Source organism: Pleurodeles waltl, chromosome 3_1, assembly GCF_031143425.1.
Source record: "Pleurodeles waltl isolate 20211129_DDA chromosome 3_1, aPleWal1.hap1.20221129, whole genome shotgun sequence".
Classification (NCBI taxonomy): Eukaryota; Metazoa; Chordata; class Amphibia; order Caudata; family Salamandridae; genus Pleurodeles; species Pleurodeles waltl.
Window position 1 is genome coordinate 1,281,815,555 of NC_090440.1, and position 23,044 is coordinate 1,281,838,598.

The window sequence follows — 23,044 nt, forward strand, 5'->3', positions numbered from 1 at the left end:
AGCCATCGAATCGAAAGCCTTGGTAGTGTCCAGAAACACTGCAGCCGCATCCCCTGCAGGCTCCATAGAGCTTGCGACAGCAAAAAATGTAGGCAAGTTGAGAGGTGGACCTGCCAGGCACATACCCGGACTGATCTGGCAATACCAACTTCGGGAGCAGCGGCTGTAGCCGCGCTGCAATCATCTTGGCCAAGATTTTATTGTCTGTGTTGATCATGGAGAGGGGGCGATACGAGTCACAGCAATACGGATCCTTGCCGGGTTTAAGTATCGTTACAATCAAAGCCTCCTGAAGTGATGCGGGCAAATGCCCAGTCTCCATATACTCTGCATACACCTCCAAGAGGTGAGGAGCAAGAATGTCAGAATACTAGTTATAAAACGCAGGAGTCGGTCCACCCAGTCCTGGGGACTTGTATCCAGGCAAACTGCGGATCACAGCAGCGACCTCTTCAACAGAAAAAGGAGCGTCAAGATAAAAGTGGTGCGCATCATCAAACCAAAGCAGAGCAATCTCTGAAAAGTAAGTCTGAGCCGCATCCCGGTCCAACCCAGCAGGTGCTGCATAAAATTTGTGAAGAACTCAGTAAAAACCTCCATAACACCCTTCGACCCAGCCACACACTCACCAGTCGCACTGTCAATTTCAGTCACAATTGCTGGTCCATGGCCTGCGCAGCATGCTCGCCAACGTACGTCCGGCCCCCTCCCCCTCTCCATAATGCCGCGCCCTGTCGTACCTCCCCAAAAAACAAATCTCCCGAAGAGAGGCCTCCTCATTTAAGGACACAGCCCCTCTCAGCTCCGCCAGCGCCGCACCTGACCACTCCGACACAAAGCGTCGCTCCAAAGCAGCTATCCTCCCCTCCAGATCCGCCAATTCCCGGCATAGCGACCTCAGCACACCGTGCTGCTTCGAGAGACACACTCCCATAAGGTGCCAGCCGAGCTCACAGATCCGCAGTTCTTGGCAAAGAAGTGTACAATGGCCTCACGTACCTCCCTGATCCCGAAGCGCCCCATGGGGCAACCGCCACAGGAAAGAGCGATCTAACCCGCATGGCATCATCAATATTAAGTTAACCGGCAAGTGATCTGACAATGCGCACGCCATATGATCCACCGACCAGAGCTCCACGTCTCTGGTGCCCAGCCAACGGTCAATGCGGGACCAGCTGTTGTGAACATAATTAACACACGTGCCTTCCCTTGCAGAGCCATGCTTTATCCTCCACAAATCCACCAAAGCACCCTCATCCATCACAGCCGACAGTGCTTTGTTCGCCGCAACATGCTGCACCCTGGCCGCACTCTCGCGGTCCACTGCAGAATCCAATATTGCATTGAAATCCCCACCCCAAATCACTGCACTGCTGCCCAGCGACTCCACCAATCTCCAGAGCACACGAAAGAACTCAGGGTCATCTGTATTGGGACCATAAACTGAGACCAGCCTACAAGCTCTATAGAGCAGCGTGCCGCCCAGCAGGAAGTATCTGCCACCGGGATCAGCGATGACTTTCTGAGCAACAGTATTGCCACCCCACGAGCATAGCGCGAATACACCGAGCAGTGATATTCATCAACCCACCAACCTTCAGCCTATCCTGCGTTGACCCCACTAGATGAGTCTCCTGCAGCATGCATATATCGATATCACGACGGTTAACATAAGCAGACATGAGGCGCACCTTTCGGCCATCATTCAAGCCACGCACGTTCCAAGTCCTACAACGAACCGTTGTCCTACTTCTCGTCTCCATCGCAGCTGCCTGTCAAGAGAGTAGTACATCAGCCACACCTCACACTGCCCGCCAGAAGCAATCAAGTCGGGGGGGAAAAAAGAGAAGGGCACAGAGAAGAAAGTAACCAAACATTAACCCCATCCCCCACCCACACTGATTTCCAGACCCCCCCCCCCCCCCCCCCCAAACGCATCAGAACAGAAATCCCCTCTTCCCCAAGCAACAAAAAAAACATTTTATAATGAAGGACTCATCCGAAGAGCGAGAGCCAGGCCACCCATCCCTCTTTCCAAAAGAGGCAGGGAAAGGGAGGGCAAAGGGCCTTACGAACAAACAGTACATCCGAGCTGCCAAAAAGTCAAAAGACACGTCTCATAGGCCCCCTCCTGGTGAACTGTAGCATAGCCATGGCCTATGATGTCATTGTCACTCGCACGCTCAGACCCAGAACCATCTGGGCCCGAAACTTCTAGGCACCGTCCTGGCAAACTTGGCTGCCAGCTTGGGGTCAGTAAAGAAAAGCAACTTCCCCTCATGCTGTACTTCTAGTTTGGCTGGATATAGTAGAGAATTTTGCACCAGTCTGGCAGAGCGTACGCTTAATCGGCGCAAAGGGCGCGACGCGCAGCCTGTACACCAGGGGTGTAAGCCGCATAAAAGTTAAGTTCAATGTTTTTGTTTACCACTGGACTCCGCCCCCGAGCCAGCCGAAGAACAGCATCCTTGCCCTGGTAGTTCAGTAGGTGGGCAATTATGGGACGCAGCGGGGTACCGGGGTTTGGGGTAAGGACCCAAGGACCTATGAACCCTTTTGACCACCAACAGCAGGGAAAGTTCTCCAGGAAAAAGTTCAGCGAGCATTCCTTGTACAAAGTCCACCATGCGACCCATAACTGTTGACTCTGGTAGACCAATTATACGTATGTTGTTGCGGCGGGACCGAGCCTCCAGATCTTTATTCTTATTGCGAATAACTTCCAATAAGCGCTCCATTTGTGACAGTTGTTCTCTGTCTCCATTGCGTTGGTCCTCTAAATCTGAAGTCCGTGACTCCAGATGTTCAAATCTGGGGTCCTGTTCGCCCACCCAAGCCTTAATGCTGTCTAGCTGCTCTGTTATATGGTCAAGCTTTGCATCTATACATGCAAGGCTGCTCTTAAGGTCCAGGAACATAGCCCTGATCGAGGAGTCCGAGCTCCTCCCCCCACGGGCTCATCACCATACAGGCAGGCTGCTGAGCCACCCATCCTCTTTCCATCCGCGAAGGAGAGCTTAGCTTGCTTCTGCTCAGTTTTGCCCATGCTCGACATCCCACCAGGGCGGAAGACCATGCACCACCTACGACCAGAGCAGGAGGCCCCAGTTCAGAGAATCCAGGAGCCAGAGGACCACCCCACAAGCCCAAAATGGTGGTTAAAAAGCTAGTCCCAGCCGCACCCCCCAAGCAGAACCGGTGATGAGCTGCCAGGAACCCGACCAGCCAGGCGGCCCCACCAAGCATGCCAGCCCGGGCGGGAGAAACCCCCCAGCAGCCATGAGGCCGCGGTCCAACTGGACTTCCGGTCAGTCCTCGGGAAGGAGACCATATAGCGCCCCACCTTATCCCCTCCCCCGTGCCGGCCGCCGCCAGCCCTGAGGGGCAGCACGCAAGGCGAGGCAAGCCCGTCTCCGCACCTGGCCGTGCCACGCGGCTAGGCCCAAGTCTGGGGAGTTCATCAAAGACGGCCCACCCCGGGACAAGCCGCCAGAATAAAAGACGGCACCCGGGCCTCAGGAGAGGCCAAGGTCAATTCACAAAGTCCAACTGCCGCTCGAACAGGATAAATTAGCAGATTCGGCCCTAAGGCCGGCAGACCCACACGGAGTGATGGCCATCTTGCCGGTAGGCCAGGCCACGCCCCAACCATAAACAAGTACTTACCTGCAAAGTAAACTCTCATAACTTCCAATTTAATTCCACTGTTTATGACCTGTTAATTCTCTTTCACTAAAGTCATATTGGGTGGGCGGCATGTGCGAGAATATGACCAGGCAAAATTCTATTTTATGTAGGTGGGTGGTTCTGTTAGGCAATCTCCCCACCCTATTTCTATAGAAAACCTGATAGGTTATCTTGAAAGGGGAGTATTCAGGCCTGAATGAACAGGTCTCCTGTGAAGTCCACAAATCAAGTGATTCTTGTCTCCAGAACGATCTCATTGTACACCGCTCAACTAGTGGCGACTGGTGACTTTTGAAAGGGATTTGGCAGGTAGAAGTTTAAAATGCTTAAAAGGACGGTTAATATTTTATAAATAAAATGTGCCCTAGTCATTCTGCAATGTAGAGGTGATAAGGGCACATTCTATTTATTAAGCATTTACCCCCGTTATGCTGGCAAAAATAAACATTGTCTTAGCTTGGGCGGACATCTAGATTCACCACACCTTCAGCTTGCAGCAACTGCAAACACCGAGATTCAATTCTCCAGCACCGTGCTGCCTCCTTGTAAATATGTGCCTGCTGATTCTTCAGAAAGTAAGCACCCCAGCCAGCCCATGCACTGCTTTAATATTGCTTATAGTGGGGAAACTGCATAAAAGCAGTGACAGGTTTAGCTGGGTCAGCCAAATACAATGCTCTGTTGGAAAACTATAGGGGATGTACCTCTGCTGTTCAAACTCCCTCGTTTATTACTTCTAGAAGCCTGTTAGACTGGCCATAGCAAAAACACTGGCCAATCTGATCTGCACAGTTCAGTTGACCCTGGCTCAGGTGCCCCTCAAAGTCACAATCGATTTGAGAGTGAGAGACCTATAGCCTCACCCCTAATGGGGGTTAAAATTAGCAGCAGTACGGGGAGGGAGTATTTAAGGGAAAATAATGAATCATTTCAAGTGTGGGGGGTTTGCAGTAAGGGTTCAACACCCCGTGGAGAAAACACCCCTACTCTGATATCTACCAGTCACTGGACTCGTTTAGCTGAGTGTCCAAGGAGGAAAACTAAATGGTGTCATCTTGAGTCCAGCACACGGTTGTAAAGAGTTTGGGAAAGCTATACAAGTATTATGCAGAAAACGTCTAGTAGCATCTCTTGTGCCATGTAGTGTTTGCTAAAGGCCAGCTTGTTTTAGGACTCCGTCATTGTTTGACAGTGTCCCCATTTCCTGTAGGTGTTTTGCCTACTCTGATACTCCAAGCGTGGAAAAAAAAAAAAAAAAAAAAAAGGAAAGTTAACAGCTAAACCGTTTCTATCCAGTCACTTCAATATATTAAATCTTGATCAAAAAGTCAAATGCTATTGGTTCTCCTAGGCCTTATGACAGCTACCTGAGGCTCAAAAGGATAACTTTCGTGCACCTTTAGCACAATTGCTGTGCTAACTCCAGCTCCTTCCGGTTTGTGAATGTAAGTTTTGGTTGTCTGAGGATGCCTTTGGGACTTGGCCTACATTCATTGGTTTTTGTGAGCGTATATACCTTTGAAATTAAGATAAACGTACTGGAGAAGACTACACTAAGTTCTCTAAAGTCCACTCCCAAAATTACGAAGGGCTTAAGGATTTGTTGCAAGGGTACAATGTGGCACATGTCCAGTTCATTATTATGAGCAGTCGTGTCACTGTAAAACACTTGTCATATGATGAACAAATCCTCTGTAGTTTGCTTGCCATGTTCGTCCTTCATCAGAACATTGCACCCAGCACTACACACATGGGTCATATTTGCTATGTTTTATGTATCTCTCATACTTTGACCATCTGCCGTCCACCTACATGATATCACTGTGAAAACAAACTAGGCTAAGATTTACTACCCATTTGTGTCCCTCTTTTTCAAAGCGCTGACTAATTCAGTATGAGAGCCAGGTGAAACTTTACGAACACCTCCACATGACGGCCATCTGATGCTGAGGAAGACATGTCTTTCATGTGCCGTTAGTGCACTTACAGTGCCAAATCCAGCTCCTGCCACTTTGTGAATATAAGATGTGGAGTGTTTGAAAATACCTTTGGGACTTGGCCTACGTTCTTTGAACTGCGTGAGCATATCTTCCAAACTAGGGGAATTAATTTGAAAGGCTACTTACCCAGTCAAGTAGTGGCCCATGTAGGGTTAGTATTCATACAAAGCCATTGTAAGATTCACACGGTCAGTATGATAGCCTCACGTAAGTCTATTTTCTACAACTTCACTTTTGTATGGAAGAAAGTAAAGCACATTAGAAACATAAGCTTTGCTGATTTGGGCACTGGGAACAAGAATGACTTGCCAGCCTCTTTCCTTGCATAGAGCAACTCTACATCAACGACCTGGTTGACTTTCTAGGTGTTCAAGGCACGCTATAGGCAAAGTAACTGTCTGGCAGCCTTGCAACACCTTTTGTAGCAGATGAAGTAGAGGCTACTGCTTCTGCATCATTAAGACTATCCATTATGACCACTAAACGTCAAGGAAAGACCATGTTCTTTCCCTGCTGGCCTGATGGTAGACAACATGCTAAATTGAATGTTGCCAACTGGATAGGGTGGGTAAATGACTTCTTATATCATGTGAGTTTTACTACTCACATTGTATGGCCGAAGTCCCTAAACATTTATCCATTCCGCCCATGTACTTGTTGTAATCCCGTAAACAGGTAGGCTTGTGAACATCTACAAACTTGCCCTCAATCCACGTCCGGGAATGAGTGCGTGTACATCCTGCCAGTCTGAAGATTTGACTGCGAGACGTTCACTGGAAATTGAAGGAGCTTGTTTGGAACTTCTTACAAACAAGCTCTGACCGGAATCCTTTGCAGCAACAACAAACTATTTCATGCCACAGTGCCAGCTTTGCAAATTATGCTGAACAGCATGATTCGTATGTTATTGGACAAGCTTTCATACAACCTTAACACTGATCCCTAGCATTGAAGGGAAACCTGTGGTATTTATTTTTTCTTTTTTAGTGGAATTCTTCCTTTCATATACTCTCAATCTGTATATATAAGCAGAAGAGCTCTCACACCGCATACACATTTTGATGCCTTAATGAGCTTTTTTGGTATGCACTGCGTCATCCGGCCTTTATACAGGATGAAGGACCCCCTAACAGCTGTATATTTTAAAGCAATATACATCTCTGGAAACCTTCCAGAGAAATGTTCCATGACTGGCCGAATTGTAAACAGCCTGTCATGGTCTAGAGGGTACTGGGGGTAATACAGAAGAATTATCATTGAAATGCTGCATATGATGCAGAATCAAAAATCAAGCTGTGCTCATGACTGGTGCAAGGCTGAGTGTCCAAACCATGTGTGTAGTCCCTTTGGACTTTATGCTTGATTGTTGCCCTATTACCGTGTTGACAATTAGGCCCAGAGTATTTTTTCAACTGCCCGAGCGAAATGAGGGTCCACATGTGTGCTCTAGAGTGATGACCAAGAGTGCCTCCATGCTCTCTCAGAAACTCTTGCAACGCAAATTTTGTTTGGTGCATAGTTTCCTCAAGGAATTCGACGTCCTGAAAGAAATGGACATAGTCAATAGGCATTCGATTTTCAGTATTGATTTTACATCCTGTGTGTGCAGTGAATTGGGGAAATTGTGTGTTGCCGAAAAATATACTGTTTGTTTTCGGTGCTGTACTTGCTAGCTCTTTAGTTTGTGCTCCCCTGATATTGTCTCTTCACTGCATAGGTTGTGTTTGCAAAAGGACATCACAACTGCCATGACCATGTTCCTCAGAGTTATTGGAAGACGAGCCATCGGATGTAACTCTACTGAGTTTTAATTAAAAAAAAAAAAAGAAAATGCTGCCCGATTCTGCTCCATTTTCCTCTCCTTCTATTGTTGTCTCAGTTTCAGATCTTGCATTAAAGCTGCCCTCCCCTACTCAAATTAGGACCTGGCAAACAGTCACCTACAAGGACACCATCTCTGACTACCTATAACCTGTCTCCATATGAAATACTATGTTCTGCGTAGAAGGCCGATATAAGCTAACAAATCAGTGAGTGGATGAGTGATATGTCAAAGACGTGGAAAAGCAAAAAAGTACTTGGTTCTAGGTTTTGTGATCCAAAAAACTTTTCCAAATATTTTCTCACAAATACGCTAAAAAAACAACAACAACAAAAAACAACTATTACTTCGACTTGCCACTTCTGCAGTACCACAGTAAATGCCATGAGACTAAAGGTGAGTTTGTTCCAGCCACTGTTCATTTATGATGGCACTCACAGGGTTGCCACCTTTCTTCTTTAAAAAATAAATAAAAAATACTGGGAGTTTAATTGACGTTCTGCAGTTCAGGATAACATTCTGCAGTTCAGGAACAGCCAACAGCTGGCTAAATAAATATAAATGAATGTAAAATTGACAGGATTCATTTTTTTTAAAACAAAGCAATTTATGTTTTCCTGCTGGAGTATCCAATAACTTTGAGTTCCTGCTACTTGCTGTAAGATTCTTCAACGCCTTGCCAGGTATAGCTCTATATAAATGCTGTCATAATGCTATACCATACGTGGCAACGTTTTGCTTTGAAACTGGAAAGAGGGCAATTTGTGTGTATATGCGGGGGGAGGTTCTTTTCACTATTAATTTACATAGCAGAGAAGAACATTTTAGGCAGTAGACGGCTAAAATAAAGCCATTTCCGAGTCAGACAAGGACAGAACCTAGGCCTGGACACCACAATAAGTGTTTGCGGTTGGCAAAGCCAGTAGGTTGGGTGTTGGCTGCCAGTCTTTTGGCTTTGTCAATGCTTGTTTTGTCATGGCTTTTGCAAAACGTTGTTGCTGGGGGAAGCTGCCTGGCAAGTGTTTTAAAAAAAAAAAAAAAAAAAAAAACATCTGCAAGTGGTGGCGGCTGACATTTGAAAGTTGTGGGGCGTAAAAGTTGGGTACGAGTGTTTTTTCCTGAGCGTGCAAACCAAGCATGGCCAACAGAAAGGGTTCTCATCCCGAGAAATTTGTGGCAAATGGTGCATTTTAAAACACACTTTTTTAAAGCAAGGAGGCTTATAAAGCAATTGAGAATGTGTATTCTTGAACTATTTGAACACCTTAAAAATTTCCCATATTTTACTGCATTAAATATGTTCAACAGTTACTGTAGTGTACAGATTGTACAGTACACTGAAACTATGGAAATGTCGCACGCAAGCAATCTGAAAACCCAGAGAAGGCAAATTCAGTTGTTTCAAATGTGAATGTCGCTGTCTACAGTTCTGAACAGCTTTCCCTTCAAGACTCATTATTTATGCTTACTTTTGCTGTGGCACTCCAGCATTCAGTCATGACCACGAAGAAAACCATTTAAGCTCAACATGTCTTCACAACAATAAAACCAGTAATTAACAGGGCTTTCAGTTGCAACAACAAAGATGTTCGGACAAATGCTAGTACTGGATGTTTTCCCTAGCAGTCATAAAAATAAATTCTCATCGCTTTTCGAGACTCGTTATGGTATGGTGCCCACTGTCCATTACGACTTCTAACCAGAGAGATGACGAGAGTTGGTTGTGCCCCTGTGGTCACTGTATTTGTCTTGCATATTGTCTGTCCGTATTCTGTTAGGGGAAATAGCTGGGAGACCCTCACCATCACTTGCGTAGCTGCTTAGAGGACAAGCTGCCTTCCAGGAGATGTACACCTTCTGAAACATGCACCACCCATCAAACACACAGGGTCCCAGCTATGCACATGCATTTTAACCCCCGGGGGGGCAGAAACCTCTAGGTGCCATGGCTAATTTCTTGTCTTTTTTGTGTGTTTTTTTTTTTTTTTTTTTTTTTTTTTTTTTTTTTTAAGGGTCGCTCCCCTGGAGGGGGATATTGTATTTAGCCCATTTCTGCCCGCTTTGGTGGCAGATCGGCCGATTTTAGGTCACTAGGCACCAGGGATCTTCTTCCCCTTTTTTTTTTTTTTTTGCGCCGTCACGCAAGGGGAGTGACCCCGTAGGCATGGGTCGCTCCCCAGGGGGATTGGGGGGAACATTTATTTTAGGCCGTTTCTGGTCCCCCCTGGGGCCCGCTGACCTAGTGGCCAAAATCCACAGGTAGGCACTGTTTTCGGTGAAAAAATTTGATGTGTCCATGTTGTGTTTTGGGCCATTTCCTTTCGTGGGCGCTAGGCCTACCCACACAAGTGAGGTACCATTTTTATCTGGAGACTTGGGGGAACGCTGGGTAGAAGGAAATTTGTGGCTCCTCTCAGATTCCAGAACTTTCTGTCCCCAAAATGTGAGGAAAATGTGTTTGTGTTTTGTTTAAGCCAAATTTTGAGGTTTGCAAAGGATTCTGGGTAACAGAACCTGGTCCGAGTCCCACAAGTCACCCCATCTTGGATTCCCCTAGGTCTCTAGTTTTAAAAAATGCACAGGTTTGGTTAGTTTCCCTATGTGCCGGCTGAGCTAGAGGCCAAAATCTACAGGTAGGCACTTAGAAAAAAGCACCTCTGTTTTCTGTCAAAAAATGGGATGTGTCCACGTTGTGTTTTGGGGCATTTCCCATTGCGGGCGCTAGGCCTAACCATACAAGTGAGGTATCATTTTTATCGGGAGACTTGGGGGAACATAGAATAGCAAAACAAGTGTTATTGCCCCTTGTCTTTCTCTACATTTGTTCCTTCCAAATATAAGAGCGTGTGTAAAAAAGATGTCTATTTGAGAAATGCCCTGTAATTCACATGCTAGTATGGGCACCCCGGAATTCAGAGATGTGCAAATAACCACTGCTCCTCAACACCTTATCTTCTGCCCATTTTGGAAATACAAAGGTTTTCTTGATAGCTATTTTTCACTCTTTATATTTCAGCAAATGAATTGCTGTATACCCGGTATAGAATGAAAACCCAATGCAGGGTGCAGGTCATTTATTGGCTCTGGGTACCTAGAGTTCTTGATGAACCTACAAGCCCTATATATCCCCGCAACCACAAGAGTCCAGCAGACGTAACGGTATATTGCTTTAAAAAAATCTGACATTGCAGGAAAAAGTTACAGAGTAAAACGTAGAGAAAAATTGCAGTTTTTTCACCTCAATTTCAATATTTATTTATTTTCTGTTATTTTCTGTAGGAAACCCTTGTAGGATCTACACAAATTACCCCTTGCTGAATTCAGGATTTTGTCTACTTTTTAGAAATGTTTCGGTTTCTGGGATCCAACATTGGTTTCGTGCCCATTTCTGTCACTGACTGGAAGGAGGCTGCAAGCACAAAAAATCGTAAAAATGGGGTATGTCCCAATAAAATGCCAAAATTGTGTTGAAAAATTGGGTTTTCTGATTCAAGTCTGCCTGTTCCTGAAAGCTGAGAAGCTGGTGATTTTAGCACTGCAAACCTTTTGTTTATGCCATTTTCAGGGGGAAAAAAAACAAGTCTTCGTCTGCAGCCCCTTGTTCCCATATTTTTTTTAACTGTATTTTGGCTTATTTCTTAGCCTCCTTCTGGGGAACCCACAAAGTCTGGGTACCTCTAGAATCCCTAGGATGTTGGGGGAAAAAAAGACGACGCAAATTTGGCGTGGGTAGCTTGTGTGAACAAAACGTTATGAGGGCCTAAGCGCGAACTGCCCCAAATCGCCAAAAAAAGGCTCGGCACAGGAGGGGGAAAAGGCCTGGCAGCGAAGGGGTTTTGCGATCTGTCTAGCCCAGAGTTCCATCTAGTGCCACAGATACAAACCTGCTCTGATGTCTGTGGCGTTAAGGGCAGAATTGATCACTTTGAAACTGGTTTTGAGTCCTGGCACCGGCTGTGAGTCTGGGCAAATCACAACCTCACATTACACAAGATCACATACATTTTTAGATAGTAACTGCTATGTTCTGCTGCAGAGCAGCGAGCGGTACCTATCTGAACAAAGGCACTTGCCCCCTTAGTCCCATGCATCCACTGCACTCTTTCAGAAATGCCCTGGACTGATCTGTGGCCCCAGGGGGCAGTTCTTCTATAGACTAGTTGAGGCAGCAGCCCAAAAGCACTGCTAATAGTAAGCACCAAATTGCAAGAAAACTGCATGTTGGTGAACGTGGAGGATTCCATTGGAAAATGCAAGTTTGCCTCTAAAATCCTTGCAACGTCATTGGGAGGTGTAACGCAGTTCGCTCCCCGCCAGCCGGCCTCCCTACAAAATATGGCGAGGAGACAAAGATGCCCTAATACAAGAACCCGCAGTGAGCAGGCCCTCATGAGCTACATCGTGTTAGGGGGCTTAAATTCCAGATGTCTATTTACTGCAACCTGTGCCCACAATCTGGGACGTAATATCAGTGCTATTTTATTGCACGTTCTTTCACTTCGATGTCAGATAAAGAGAGAATATTGGGCGGTGCTTGGGAGTCTCTCTCTCTCTCTCTCTCTCTCTCTCTCTCTCTCTCTCTCTCTCTCTCTCTCTCTCTCTCTCTCTCTCTCTCTCTCTCTCTCGTCTTCTCTCTCTCTCTCTCTCGTCTTCTCTTTCTCTCTCTCTCTCTCGCTCGTCTTCTCTCTCTCTCTCTCGCTCGTCTTCTCTCTCTCTCGCGCTCGTCTTCTCTCTCTCTCTCGCGCTCGCTCTCTCTCACTCTCTCTCGCTCTCGCTCTCTCTCGTCTTTGCTCTCTCTCTCGTCTTTGCTCTCGCTCTCGCTCTCTCTCGTCTTTGCTCTCTCTCTCGTCTTTGCTCTCTCTCTCGCTCTCTCTCTCGTCTTTGCTCGCTCTCGCTCTCTCTCTCGTCTTTGCTCTCTCTCGCTCTCTCTCTCGTCTTTGCTCTCTCTCGCTCTCTCTCTCGTCTTTGCTCTCGTCTTCGCTCTCTCTCTCTCTCGTCTTTGCTCTCGTCTTCGCTTTCTCTCTCTCTCGTCTTTGCTCTCTCTCGCGCTCTCTCTCGTCTTTGCGCTCTCGCGCTCTCTCTCGTCTTTGCGCGCTCTCTCTCGTCTTTGCGCTCTCTCGCGCTCTCTCTAGTCTTTGCGCGCTCTCTCTCGTCTTTGCGCTCTCTCGCGCTCTCTCTCGTCTTTGCGCTCTCTCGCGCTCTCTCTCGTCTTTGCGCTCTCTCGCGCTCTCTCTCGTCTTTGCGCTCTCTCGCGCTCTCTCTCGTCTTTGCGCTCTCTCTCGTCTTTGCGCTCTCTCTCGTCTTTGCGCTCTCTCTCGTCTTTGCGCGCTCTCTCTCGTCTTTGCGCGCTCTCTCTCGCTCTCTCGCGCTCTCTCGCGCTCTCTCGCGCTCTCTCGCGCTCTCTCGTCTTTGCGCGCTCTCGCGCTCTCTCGTCTTTGCGCGCTCTCGCGCTCTCTTGTCTTTGAGCGCTCTCGCGCTCTCTCGTCTTTGCGCGCTCTCGCGCTCTCTCTCGTCTTTGCGCGCTCTCGCGCTCTCTCTCGTCTTTGCGCGCTCTCGCGCTCTCTCTCGTCTTTGAGCGCTCTCGCGCTCTCTCTCGTCTTTGAGCGCTCTCTCTCGTCTTTGCTCTCTCTCGCGCTCTCTCTCGTCTTTGCTCTCACGCTCTCTCACGCGCTCTCTCGCGCTCTCTCGCGCTCTCTCGCGCTCTCTCTCGTCTTTGCGCTCTCTCGCGCTCTCTCTCGTCTTTGCGCTCTCTCGCGCTCTCTCTCGTCTTTGCGCTCTCTCTCGTCTTTGCGCTCTCTCGCGCTCTCTCTCGTCTTTGCGCGCTCTCTCTCGTCTTTGCGCGCTCTCTCTCGTCTTTGCGCGCTCTCTCTCGTCTTTGCGCGCTCTCTCTCGTCTTTGCGCGCTCTCTCTCGTCTTTGCGCTCTCCCTCGCGCTCTCTCTCGTCTTTGCGCTCTCCCTCGCGCTCTCTCTCGTCTTTGCGCTCTCCCTCGCGCTCTCTCTCGTCTTTGCGCTCTCCCTCGCGCTCTCTCTCGTCTTTGCGCTCTCCCTCGCGCTCTCTCTCGTCTTTGCGCTCTCCCTCGCGCTCTCTCTCGTCTTTGCGCTCTCCCTCGCGCTCTCTCTCGTCTTTGCGCTCTCTCTCGCGCTCTCTCTCGTCTTTGCGCTCTCTCTCGCGCTCTCTCTCGTCTTTGCGCTCTCTCTCGCGCTCTCTCTCGTCTTTGCGCTCTCTCTCGCGCTCTCTCTCGTCTTTGCGCTCTCTCGCGCTCTCTCTCGTCTTTGCGCTCTCTCGCGCTCTCTCTCGTCTTTGCGCTCTCTCGCGCTCTCTCTCGTCTTTGCGCTCTCTCTCGTCTTTGCGCTCTCTCTCGTCTTTGCGCGCTCTCTCTCGTCTTTGCGCGCTCTCTCTCGTCTTTGCGCGCTCTCTCGCGCTCTCTCGCGCTCTCTCGCGCTCTCTCGCGCTCTCTCGCGCTCTCTCGCGCTCTCTCGCGCTCTCTCGCGCTCTCTCGCTCTCTCGTCTTTGCGCGCTCTCGCGCTCTCTCGTCTTTGCGCGCTCTCGCGCTCTCTCTCGTCTTTGAGCGCTCTCGCGCTCTCTCTCGTCTTTGAGCGCTCTCGCGCTCTCTCTCGTCTTTGAGCGCTCTCGCGCTCTCTCTCGTCTTTGAGCGCTCTCTCTCGTCTTTGCTCTCTCTCGCGCTCTCTCTCGTCTTTGCTCTCACGCTCTCTCACGCGCTCTCTCGCGCTCTCTCGCGCTCTCTCTCGTCTTTGCGCTCTCTCGCGCTCTCTCTCGTCTTTGCGCTCTCTCGCGCTCTCTCTCGTCTTTGCGCTCTCTCGCGCTCTCTCTCGTCTTTGCGCTCTCTCTCGTCTTTGCGCTCTCTCGCGCTCTCTCTCGTCTTTGCGCGCTCTCTCTCGTCTTTGCGCGCTCTCTCTCGACTTTGCGCGCTCTCTCTCGTCTTTGCGCGCTCTCTCTCGTCTTTGCGCTCTCCCTCGCGCTCTCTCTCGTCTTTGCGCTCTCCCTCGCGCTCTCTCTCGTCTTTGCGCTCTCCCTCGCGCTCTCTCTCGTCTTTGCGCTCTCTCTCGCGCTCTCTCTCGTCTTTGCGCTCTCTCTCGCGCTCTCTCTCGTCTTTGCGCTCTCTCTCGCGCTCTCTCTCGTCTTTGCGCTCTCTCTCGCGCTCTCTCTCGTCTTTGCGCTCTCTCGCGCTCTCTCGTCTTTGCGCTCTCTCGCGCTCTCTCGTCTTTGCGCTCTCTCTCGTGCTCTCTCTCGCGCTCTCTCTCGTCTTTGCGCGCTCTCTCTCGTCTTTGCGCGCTCTCTCTCGTCTTTGCGCGCTCTCTCTCGTCTTTGCGCGCTCTCTCTCGTCTTTGCGCGCTCTCTCTCGTCTTTGCGCGCTCTCTCTCGTCTTTGCGCTCTCTCTCGCGCTCTCTCTCGTCTTTGCGCTCTCTCTCTCTCGTCTTTGCGCTCTCGCGCTCTCTCGAGCTCTCTCTCGTCTTTGCGCGCTCTCTCTCGTCTTTGCGCTCTCGCGCTCTCTCTCGCGCTCTCTCTCGTCTTTGCGCGCTCTCTCTCGTCGTTGCGCTCTCGCGCTCTCTCGTTCTCTCTCGTCTTTGCGCTCTCTCTCGTTCTCTCTCGTCTTTGCGCTCTCTCTCGCGCTCTCTCTCTCGTCTTTGCGCTCTCTCTCGCGCTCTCTCTCGTCTTTGCGCTCTCTCTCGCGCGCTCTCTCGTCTTTGCGCTCTCTCTCGCGCTCTCTCTCGTCTTTGCGCTCTCTCTCGTCTTTGCGCTCTCTCGTCTTTGCGCTCTCTCGCGCTCTCTCGTCTTTGCGCTCTCTCTCGTCTTTGCGCTCTCTCGCGCTCTCTCTCGTCTTTGCGCTCTCTCTCGTCTTTGCTCTCTCTCTCGCTCTCTCTCGCGCTCTCTCGCTCTCTCTCGCGCTCTCTCGCGCTCTCTCGCGCTCTCTCGCGCTCTCTCTCGTCTTTGCGCTCTCGCGCTCTCTCTCGTCTTTGCGCGCTCTCTCGTCTTTGCTCTCTCTCTCGCGCTCTCTCGCGCTCTCTCGCGCTCTCTCGCGCTCTCTCGCGCTCTCGCGCTCTCTCGTCTTTGCGCGCTCTCGCGCTCTCTCGTCTTTGCGCGCTCTCGCGCTCTCTCTCGTCTTTGAGCGCTCTCGCGCTCTCTCTCGTCTTTGAGCGCTCTCGCGCTCTCTCTCGTCTTTGAGCGCTCTCGCGCTCTCTCTCGTCTTTGCGCGCTCTCTCGTCGTTGCTCTCTTGCGCTCTCTCTCGTTCTCTCTCGTCTTTGCGCTCTCTCTCGTTCTCTCTCGTCTTTGCGCTCTCTCTCGTTCTCTCTCGTCTTTGCGCTCTCTCTCGTTCTCTCTCGTCTTTGCGCTCTCTCTCGTTCTCTCTCGTCTTTGCGCTCTCTCGCGCTCTCTCTCGTCTTTGCGCTCTCTCGCGCTCTCTCTCGTCTTTGCGCTCTCTCTCGCGCTCTCTCTCGTCTTTGCGCTCTCTCTCGCGCTCTCTCTCTCGTCTTTGCGCTCTCTCGCGCGCTCTCTCTCGTCTTTGCGCTCTCTCGCGCTCTCTCTCGTCTTTGCGCTCTCTCGCGCTCTCTCTCGTCTTTGCGCTCTCTCGCGCTCTCTCTCGTCTTTGCGCTCTCTCGCGCTCTCTCTCGTCTTTGCGCTCTCTCGCGCTCTCTCTCGTCTTTGCGCTCTCTCGCGCTCTCTCTCGTCTTTGCGCTCTCTCTCGTCTTTGCGCTCTCTCTCGCGCTCTCTCGTCTTTGCGCTCTCTCTCTCTCTCGCGCTCTCTCTCGCGCTCTCTCTCGTCTTTGCGCTCTCTCGCGCTCTCTCTCGTCTTTGCGCTCTCTCGCGCTCTCTCGTCTTTGCGCTCTCTCGCGCTCTCTCGTCTTTGCGCTCTCTCGCGCTCTCTCTCGTCTTTGCGCTCTCTCGCGCTCTCTCTCGTCTTTGCGCTCTCTCGCGCTCTCTCTCGTCTTTGCGCTCTCTCGCGCTCTCTCTCGTCTTTGCGCTCTCTCGCGCTCTCTCTCGTCTTTGCGCTCTCTCGCGCTCTCTCTCGTCTTTGCGCTCTCTCGCGCTCTCTCGTCTTTGCGCTCTCTCTCTCGCGCTCTCTCTCGCGCTCTCTCTCGTCTTTGCGCTCTCTCGCGCTCTCTCTCGTCTTTGCGCTCTCTCTCGCGCTCTCTCTCGCGCTCTCTCTCGTCTTTGCGCTCTCTCTCGCGCTCTCTCTCGTCTTTGCGCTCTCTCTCGCGCTCTCTCTCGTCTTTGCGCTCTCTCTCGCTCTCTCTCGTCTTTGCGCTCTCTCTCGCGCTCTCTCTCGTCTTTGCGCTCTCTCTCGCGCTCTCTCTCGTCTTTGCGCTCTCTCTCGCGCTCTCTCTCGTCTTTGCGCTCTCTCTCGCGCTCTCTCTCGTCGTTGCGCTCTCTCTCGCGCTCTCTCTCGTCGTTGCGCTCTCTCTCGCGCTCTCTCGTTCTCTCTCGTCGTTGCGCTCTCTCTCGCGCTCTCTCTCGTCTTTGCGCTCTCTCTCGTCTTTGCGCTCTCTCTCGTCGTTGCGCTCTCTCTCGTCGTTGCGCTCTCTCTCGTCGTTGCGCTCTCTCTCGCGCTCTCTCTCTCGCTCTCTCTCGTCTTTGCGCTCTCTCTCGCGCTCTCTCTCGCGCTCTCTCTCGTCTTTGCGCTCTCTCTCGCGCTCTCTCTCGTCTTTGCGCTCTCTCGCGCTCTCTCTCGTCTTTGCGCTCTCTCGCGCTCTCTCTCGTCGTTGCGCTCTCTCTCGCGCTCTCTCGTTCTCTCTCGTCGTTGCGCTCTCTCTCGCGCTCTCTCTCGTCTTTGCGCTCTCTCTCGTCTTTGCGCTCTCTCTCGTCTTTGAGCTCTCTCTCGTCGTTGCGCTCTCTCTCTCGCTCTCTCGTCGTTGCGCTCTCTCTCGCGCTCTCTCTCGCTCTCTCTCGTCTTTGCGCTCTCTCGCGCTCTCTCTCGTCTTTGCCCTCTCTCGCGCTCTCTCTCGTCTTTGCGCTCTCTCTCGTCTTCTCTCTCTCGTCTTCTCTCTCTCGTCTTCTCTCTCTCTCGCTCTCTCTCGCTCTCTCTCGCTCTCTCTCGCTCTCTCTCGCTCTCTCTCGCTCTCTCGCTCTCTCGCTCTCTCTCTCTCTCTCGCTCTCGCTCTCGCTAGCTCGCTCTCTCTCTCGCTCGCTCTCTCTCTCTCTCTCTCTCTCTCTCTCTCTCTCGTCTTGGCTCGCTCTCGCTCTCTCTCTCTCTCGTCTTGGCTCGCTCTCGCTCTCTCTCTCTCTCGTCTTGGCTCGCTCTCGCTCTCTCTCTCTCTCGTCTTGGCTCGCTCTCGCTCTCTCTCTCTCTCGTCTTGGCTCGCTCTCGCTCTCTCTCTCTCTCGTCTTGGCTCGCTCTCTCTCTCTCTCGTCTTGGCTCGCTCTCGCGCTCTCTCTCGTCTTGGCTCGCTCTCGCGCTCTCTCTCGTCTTGGCTCGCTCTCTCTCTCTCGTCTTGGCTCGCTCTCGCGCTCTCTCTCGTCTTGGCTCGCTCTCTCTCGTCTTGGCTCTCTCTCGCGCTCTCTCTCGTCTTGGCTCGCTCGCGCTCTCTCTCGTCTTGGCTCGCTCGCGCTCTCTCTCGTCTTGGCTCGCTCGCGCTCTCTCTCTCGTCTTGGCTCGCTCGCGCTCTCTCTCTCGTCTTGGCTCGCTCGCGCTCTCTCTCGTCTTGGCTCGCTCGCGCTCTCTCTCGTCTTGGCTCGCTCGCGCTCTCTCTCGTCTTGGCTCGCTCGCGCTCTCTCTCTCGTCTTGGCTCGCTCGCGCTCTCTCTCTCGTCTTGGCTCGCTCGCGCTCTCTCTCTCGTCTTGGCTCGCTCGCGCTCTCTCTCTCGTCTTGGCTCGCTCGCGCTCTCTCTCTCGTCTTGGCTCGCTCGCGCTCTCTCTCTCGTCTTGGCTCGCTCGCGCTCTCTCTCTCTCGTCTTTGCGCTCTCTCTCTCGTCTTGGCTCGCTCGCGCTCTCTCTCTCTCGTCTTTGCGCTCTCTCTCTCTCGTCTTTGCTCGCTCTCTCTCTCGTCTTTGCGCTCTCTCTCTCGTCTTTGCGCTCTCTCTCTCTCGTCTTTGCGCTCTCTCTCTCTCTCGTCTTTGCTCGCTCTCTCTCTCTCGTCTTTGCGCTCTCTCTCTCTCGTCTTTGCTCGCTCTCTCTCTCTCGTCTTTGCGCTCTCTCTCTCTCGTCTTTGCTCGCTCTCTCTCTCTCGTCTTTGCTCGCTCTCTCTCTCTCGTCTTTGCTCGCTCTCTCTCTCTCGTCTTTGCTCGCTCTCTCTCTCTCGTCTTTGCTCGCTCTCTCTCTCTCGTCTTTGCTCGCTCTCTCTCTCGTCTTTGCTCGCTCTCTCGTCTTTGCTCGCTCTCTCTCTCGTCTTTGCTCGCTCTCTCTCTCGTCTTTGCTCGCTCTCTCTCTCGTCTTTGCTCGCTCTCTCTCTCGTCTTTGCTCGCTCTCTCTCTCGTCTTTGCTCGCTCTCTCTCTCGTCTTTGCTCGCTCTCTCTCTCTCTCGTCTTCTCGCTCTCTCTCTCTCTCGTCTTCTCGCTCTCTCTCTCTCTCGTCTTCTCGCTCTCTCTCTCTCTCGTCTTCTCGCTCTCTCTCTCTCTCGTCTTCTCGCTCTCTCTCTCTCTCGTCTTCTCGCTCTCTCTCTCTCTCGTCTTCTCTCTCTCTCGTCTTCTCTCTCTCTCGTCTTCTCGCTCTCTCGTCTTCTCGCTCTCTCGTCTTCTCGCTCTCTCGTCTTCTCGCTCTCTCTCGTCTTGGCTCGCTCGCGCTCTCTCTCTCGTCTTGGCTCGCTCGCGCTCTCTCTCTCGTCTTGGCTCGCTCGCGCTCTCTCTCTCGTCTTGGCTCGCTCGCGCTCTCTCTCTCGTCTTTGCGCTCTCTCTCTCTCTCGTCTTTGCGCTCTCTCTCTCTCTCGTCTTTGCGCTCTCTCTCTCTCTCGTCTTTGCGATCTCGCTCTCTCTCTCGTCTTTGCGATCTCGCTCTCTCTCTCGTCTTTGCGATCTCGCTCTCTCTCTCGTCTTTGCGATCTCGCTCTCTCTCTCGTCTTTGCGATCTCGCTCTCTCTCTCGTCTTTGCGATCTCGCTCTCTCTCTCGTCTTTGCGATCTCGCTCTCTCTCTCGTCTTTGCGATCTCGCTCTCTCTCTCGTCTTTGCGATCTCGCTCTCTCTCTCGTCTTTGCGATCTCGCTCTCTCTCTCGTCTTCTCGCTCTCTCGTCTTCTCGCTCTCTCTCTCGCTCTCTCGTCTTCTCGCCTTAAGTAGTCTGGCCTCCCCCTGCCAACGCAACATCAGCCAATTGATTGCAAAGTACACTGTGCATCTATAGCAGGCATCCATGGCACAATTAATGAGTACTTTCTTCATAATCTTTACCTGTGCACATTCTGTGAATGTCAGGCTGCATGCTTGTGCAAATACCGATGTGTACATGCTCAAAAGTGGTACTATCTAGGCACCGAGACTGCTGTCTGGTCGAGTTTGGATGAAATTTCTAGTTCACGCTGACAAGAATCTAACAAATGCAGCAGCTGCTTTAGTGCTCTTTTCAGCATGAGAGAAGCGTTAGGATTTGATGGAGCAGGCTAACCCAGCGCTCCTTTTGAGACTGGGGCCCTGCCCCATTCCCTAGCTGTTGTTTTAACATGACTGTTGGATAGGTGCGGGCAGAAGTGCATGTATTGGGCTGACTGTCCGTCGCAAGACAGCCGGCCAATCCGACGTGTGTACTCCGCACTTTACATCTCATCCCTGCTGCTTCTGCTCTGCTGATCAATCTGAGAATCGTCTCACTCTCGCACATGCTGGTGGCATGCACAAACTAATAACAAGCATTTACAATGCGACGGGTCTCGCGTTTGCTCATGTTAGAGCTGATCGCGTTGTAAACTCTTAACCCGACTTTTCACCTATCGGGCAAAAGTGCATTTATGTACATTACCCCGAAAAAGTGAAATCAAGTATGTAAAGCGCTCGACCTCTGCCAAGCGAAATCGCGCTCTAAATTAAAGAAAAAAAAGTGCGCGAGCCTTGCATGTTTTCTGTACTTGGTCGCTGCGCTCGAGGAGGGCTTGTCACTGGAAAAGGCATGACCTATGCGTGCCTTCGACTAATGAAAGCAAGCAGATTTTATTAGGAACCAATAAAAAGCACTGACGTGAAGTTGACGGGGCTCCGAGCCCTTTTCTAAATACAAAAGAGTCTCCCTGCGATACGCATGCACGAGCGCATGCAACGCAGGCTCGACCCTAAAAATGGTAATGAGACCATATTATTTACGTTGGTTTACTTCTGCGCTTGCAGCAGGTGGGCGACGCTTCTCCGCCAAAATTGAGGATCCAAGACTGGTGTTAAGAAGCACACATCGCCATGGTAGGCTGGAAATGAAAAATCCTACTTCGATAATGGCTTCTTTAGAAAGAGCTGGGGGCAGTCACTCACAGTATAGCAAACAAATGACTGAAATGGGCTGACCATTGCTCCATCCTGTATGATGAAAGCTGTGGGTGAATGGATGAAGAGGGCTGGATACTAGATTTAGTAAAATCAATAAAACATGGCTAATGCAAGACCTAAAAAGAATGCCGTATTTGTAGACCGGGGCAGTTTGGAATTTTATAGACACATGCAGTATAGGTATGGAAGACTGCATGCATTTTAGCTTGCTGTAGATGATATTGAGTATATCAACAGTAAAATCCTGCGCTTCAAAATATATGTAGACATACAGCTGTATAAATAGGTTTGTTTTTCCTGTAGTTGCCCGATCGCTCTCACCTTGGGGACTGGATTGCTCTCGCAGGGTAAAAAAAATAAAATCTCTTTTACAAATTAAAATGTATACACCCCATCCTTTAAAATGGTTGGTCCATATGCCATTTGGGTCACTCCTAACCTCCTGCTGATTGCGACCTCCCCCCAGTCCCGCCACCCCCTGGAACTAAGTTCCTAAAGTCACAGAAAATCAATGTGTATTTTAAGGGGGGGGGGGTCAACCAGTGTGTCAGAGGGGCCATTCCCAACCCCCAAACAAACACTTGTTGGGGTCTAGTAGATTCCGCCATTGCACGCACGTGATCCACAAGCAAGAATTAGTTTGAGGAAGACACCGCTGGAAAGGGGATGCTATCCCCGTTCCAGCAATCCCTCCATTAAAGGGTCTGTGAATCCCTGCTGGACAGGCAGGAAGAAACTTGGCTTCTTCTTCCTCATTGTTCTTGAGGTTGGGGTTTGTACGAGGGAGCATTAGGTCACTGTGAGGGGGGGCAGCCCCCCTCCCCATCCCACACTCAACCCAAACATTTCTGAAAAATAGAGATCTGGAGGAGTCCAGGTTGTTATGCTGCGTGTGGATCTCACAAAGTTTTCTTATCCACAGTGCCCTGCAATCATCCTACTTTTGTCTGAAATGGCACATTTTGTTTGCATTTCTGTGATGTAAAGCTCCAGAATCAGCAGGAATCCACAACATTCCTACCATCTAGTGTTCCTCCACTTATCTTGATAAAAGTGCTACCCCACTTGTGTGACTTGGCTTAGCACCTTCGATGGGCACTAATCAAATTGGGCTCAATGAGAGGGGCTGCACAAGACTCCCCTGGGTGCCTAGTTTCCAGAAATGTTTGGGTTTGGTAGGTTTCCCCAGGTGGAGGCTGACCTGAGCCCGAAAACGGCAGTCATTCAGCATAGATGTAGAAAGATATAGGGACTTAGCCCAACTCTGCTACCCATATGTATGAAAAAAAAAAAACTTCTAATATCAGTTTTGAAGTCATTTTGAAAGCTTTGGCCAATATTCTAGCACCAGTATTCAGGCACTGATATGGAACAGCCGATATTAACACATTTTGGACTGGGAGTATTATTCTACTCCGGCACAAAAAAGTAAAAATAAAAATAAAACTGCAACACTAAAGACAGGTTGCTCTATCAAACGCTATAGGCATGATATTTGCAAAGAACATACTTGCAGGTCTCAGGTCAGGTTGAAGTGGAGAATATTTTGCCGCAGGGTTTTAGCCTTTTCAACTGCTTTTGACTACGTGGATGGCCCCCTTTTTGTGAGGAACAATTGGCATGGCTGGGAATCCCTCAGATTCTTGAAATTTTAACTGTCAACGTGGTGCAAAGTCTTGTTGGGGGGAAAAAATTGGGGGTGGTCTTATTTGATTCAGACTGAGAACGGATTGAAACAAAGATGCATACTGGTTGGTTCCCTTACCCTTTTCTCTTTATATAAGCAACTTGCCCAATCATTTTATTTTTATTAGCAGCTTTCTTCCTTAATAAGAAAATTTGAAGTGCTATTCTTTTATATTTTGACAATTTGAATTTATTAGGTCTCACTCTGGCTTACAGAGAAATTGCATTGTTTTATATGACTACACTACGACGTTTTCTTAAAGTTAATGTGCAGAAAAGCATAATTATGTATTTTGATTCTAGGAAGAACAGGTCCTTTTACTGGAAATTGGAGGATAACATATTAAGTCAATAGAAAACCTACCCAAAATTAGGTAGAATCTTATCACAAAACCATGATGCAAAGCTCCACATTGCACATGTATATTCCAA

At 50.3% G+C, this 23,044-nt stretch overlaps 2 protein-coding genes across 3 annotated transcripts in view; one reads left to right on the top strand and one right to left on the bottom strand.

Moving 5' to 3' along the window:
- Positions 1–23,044, top strand: part of EPB41L5 (erythrocyte membrane protein band 4.1 like 5) — an 873,454-nt gene that overhangs the window by 27,610 nt on the left and 822,800 nt on the right. The window lies entirely within an intron of this gene.
- On the bottom strand, positions 15,159–18,573 carry LOC138283573 (RNA-binding protein 25-like; the record flags this gene model as incomplete). The annotated part of the gene is made up of 5 exons (XM_069221511.1): positions 15,159–15,269; positions 15,427–15,783; positions 16,188–16,262; positions 17,643–17,729; positions 18,541–18,573. Coding segments are annotated over 5 exons (663 nt in total), but the record flags the coding sequence as incomplete, so codon positions are not given.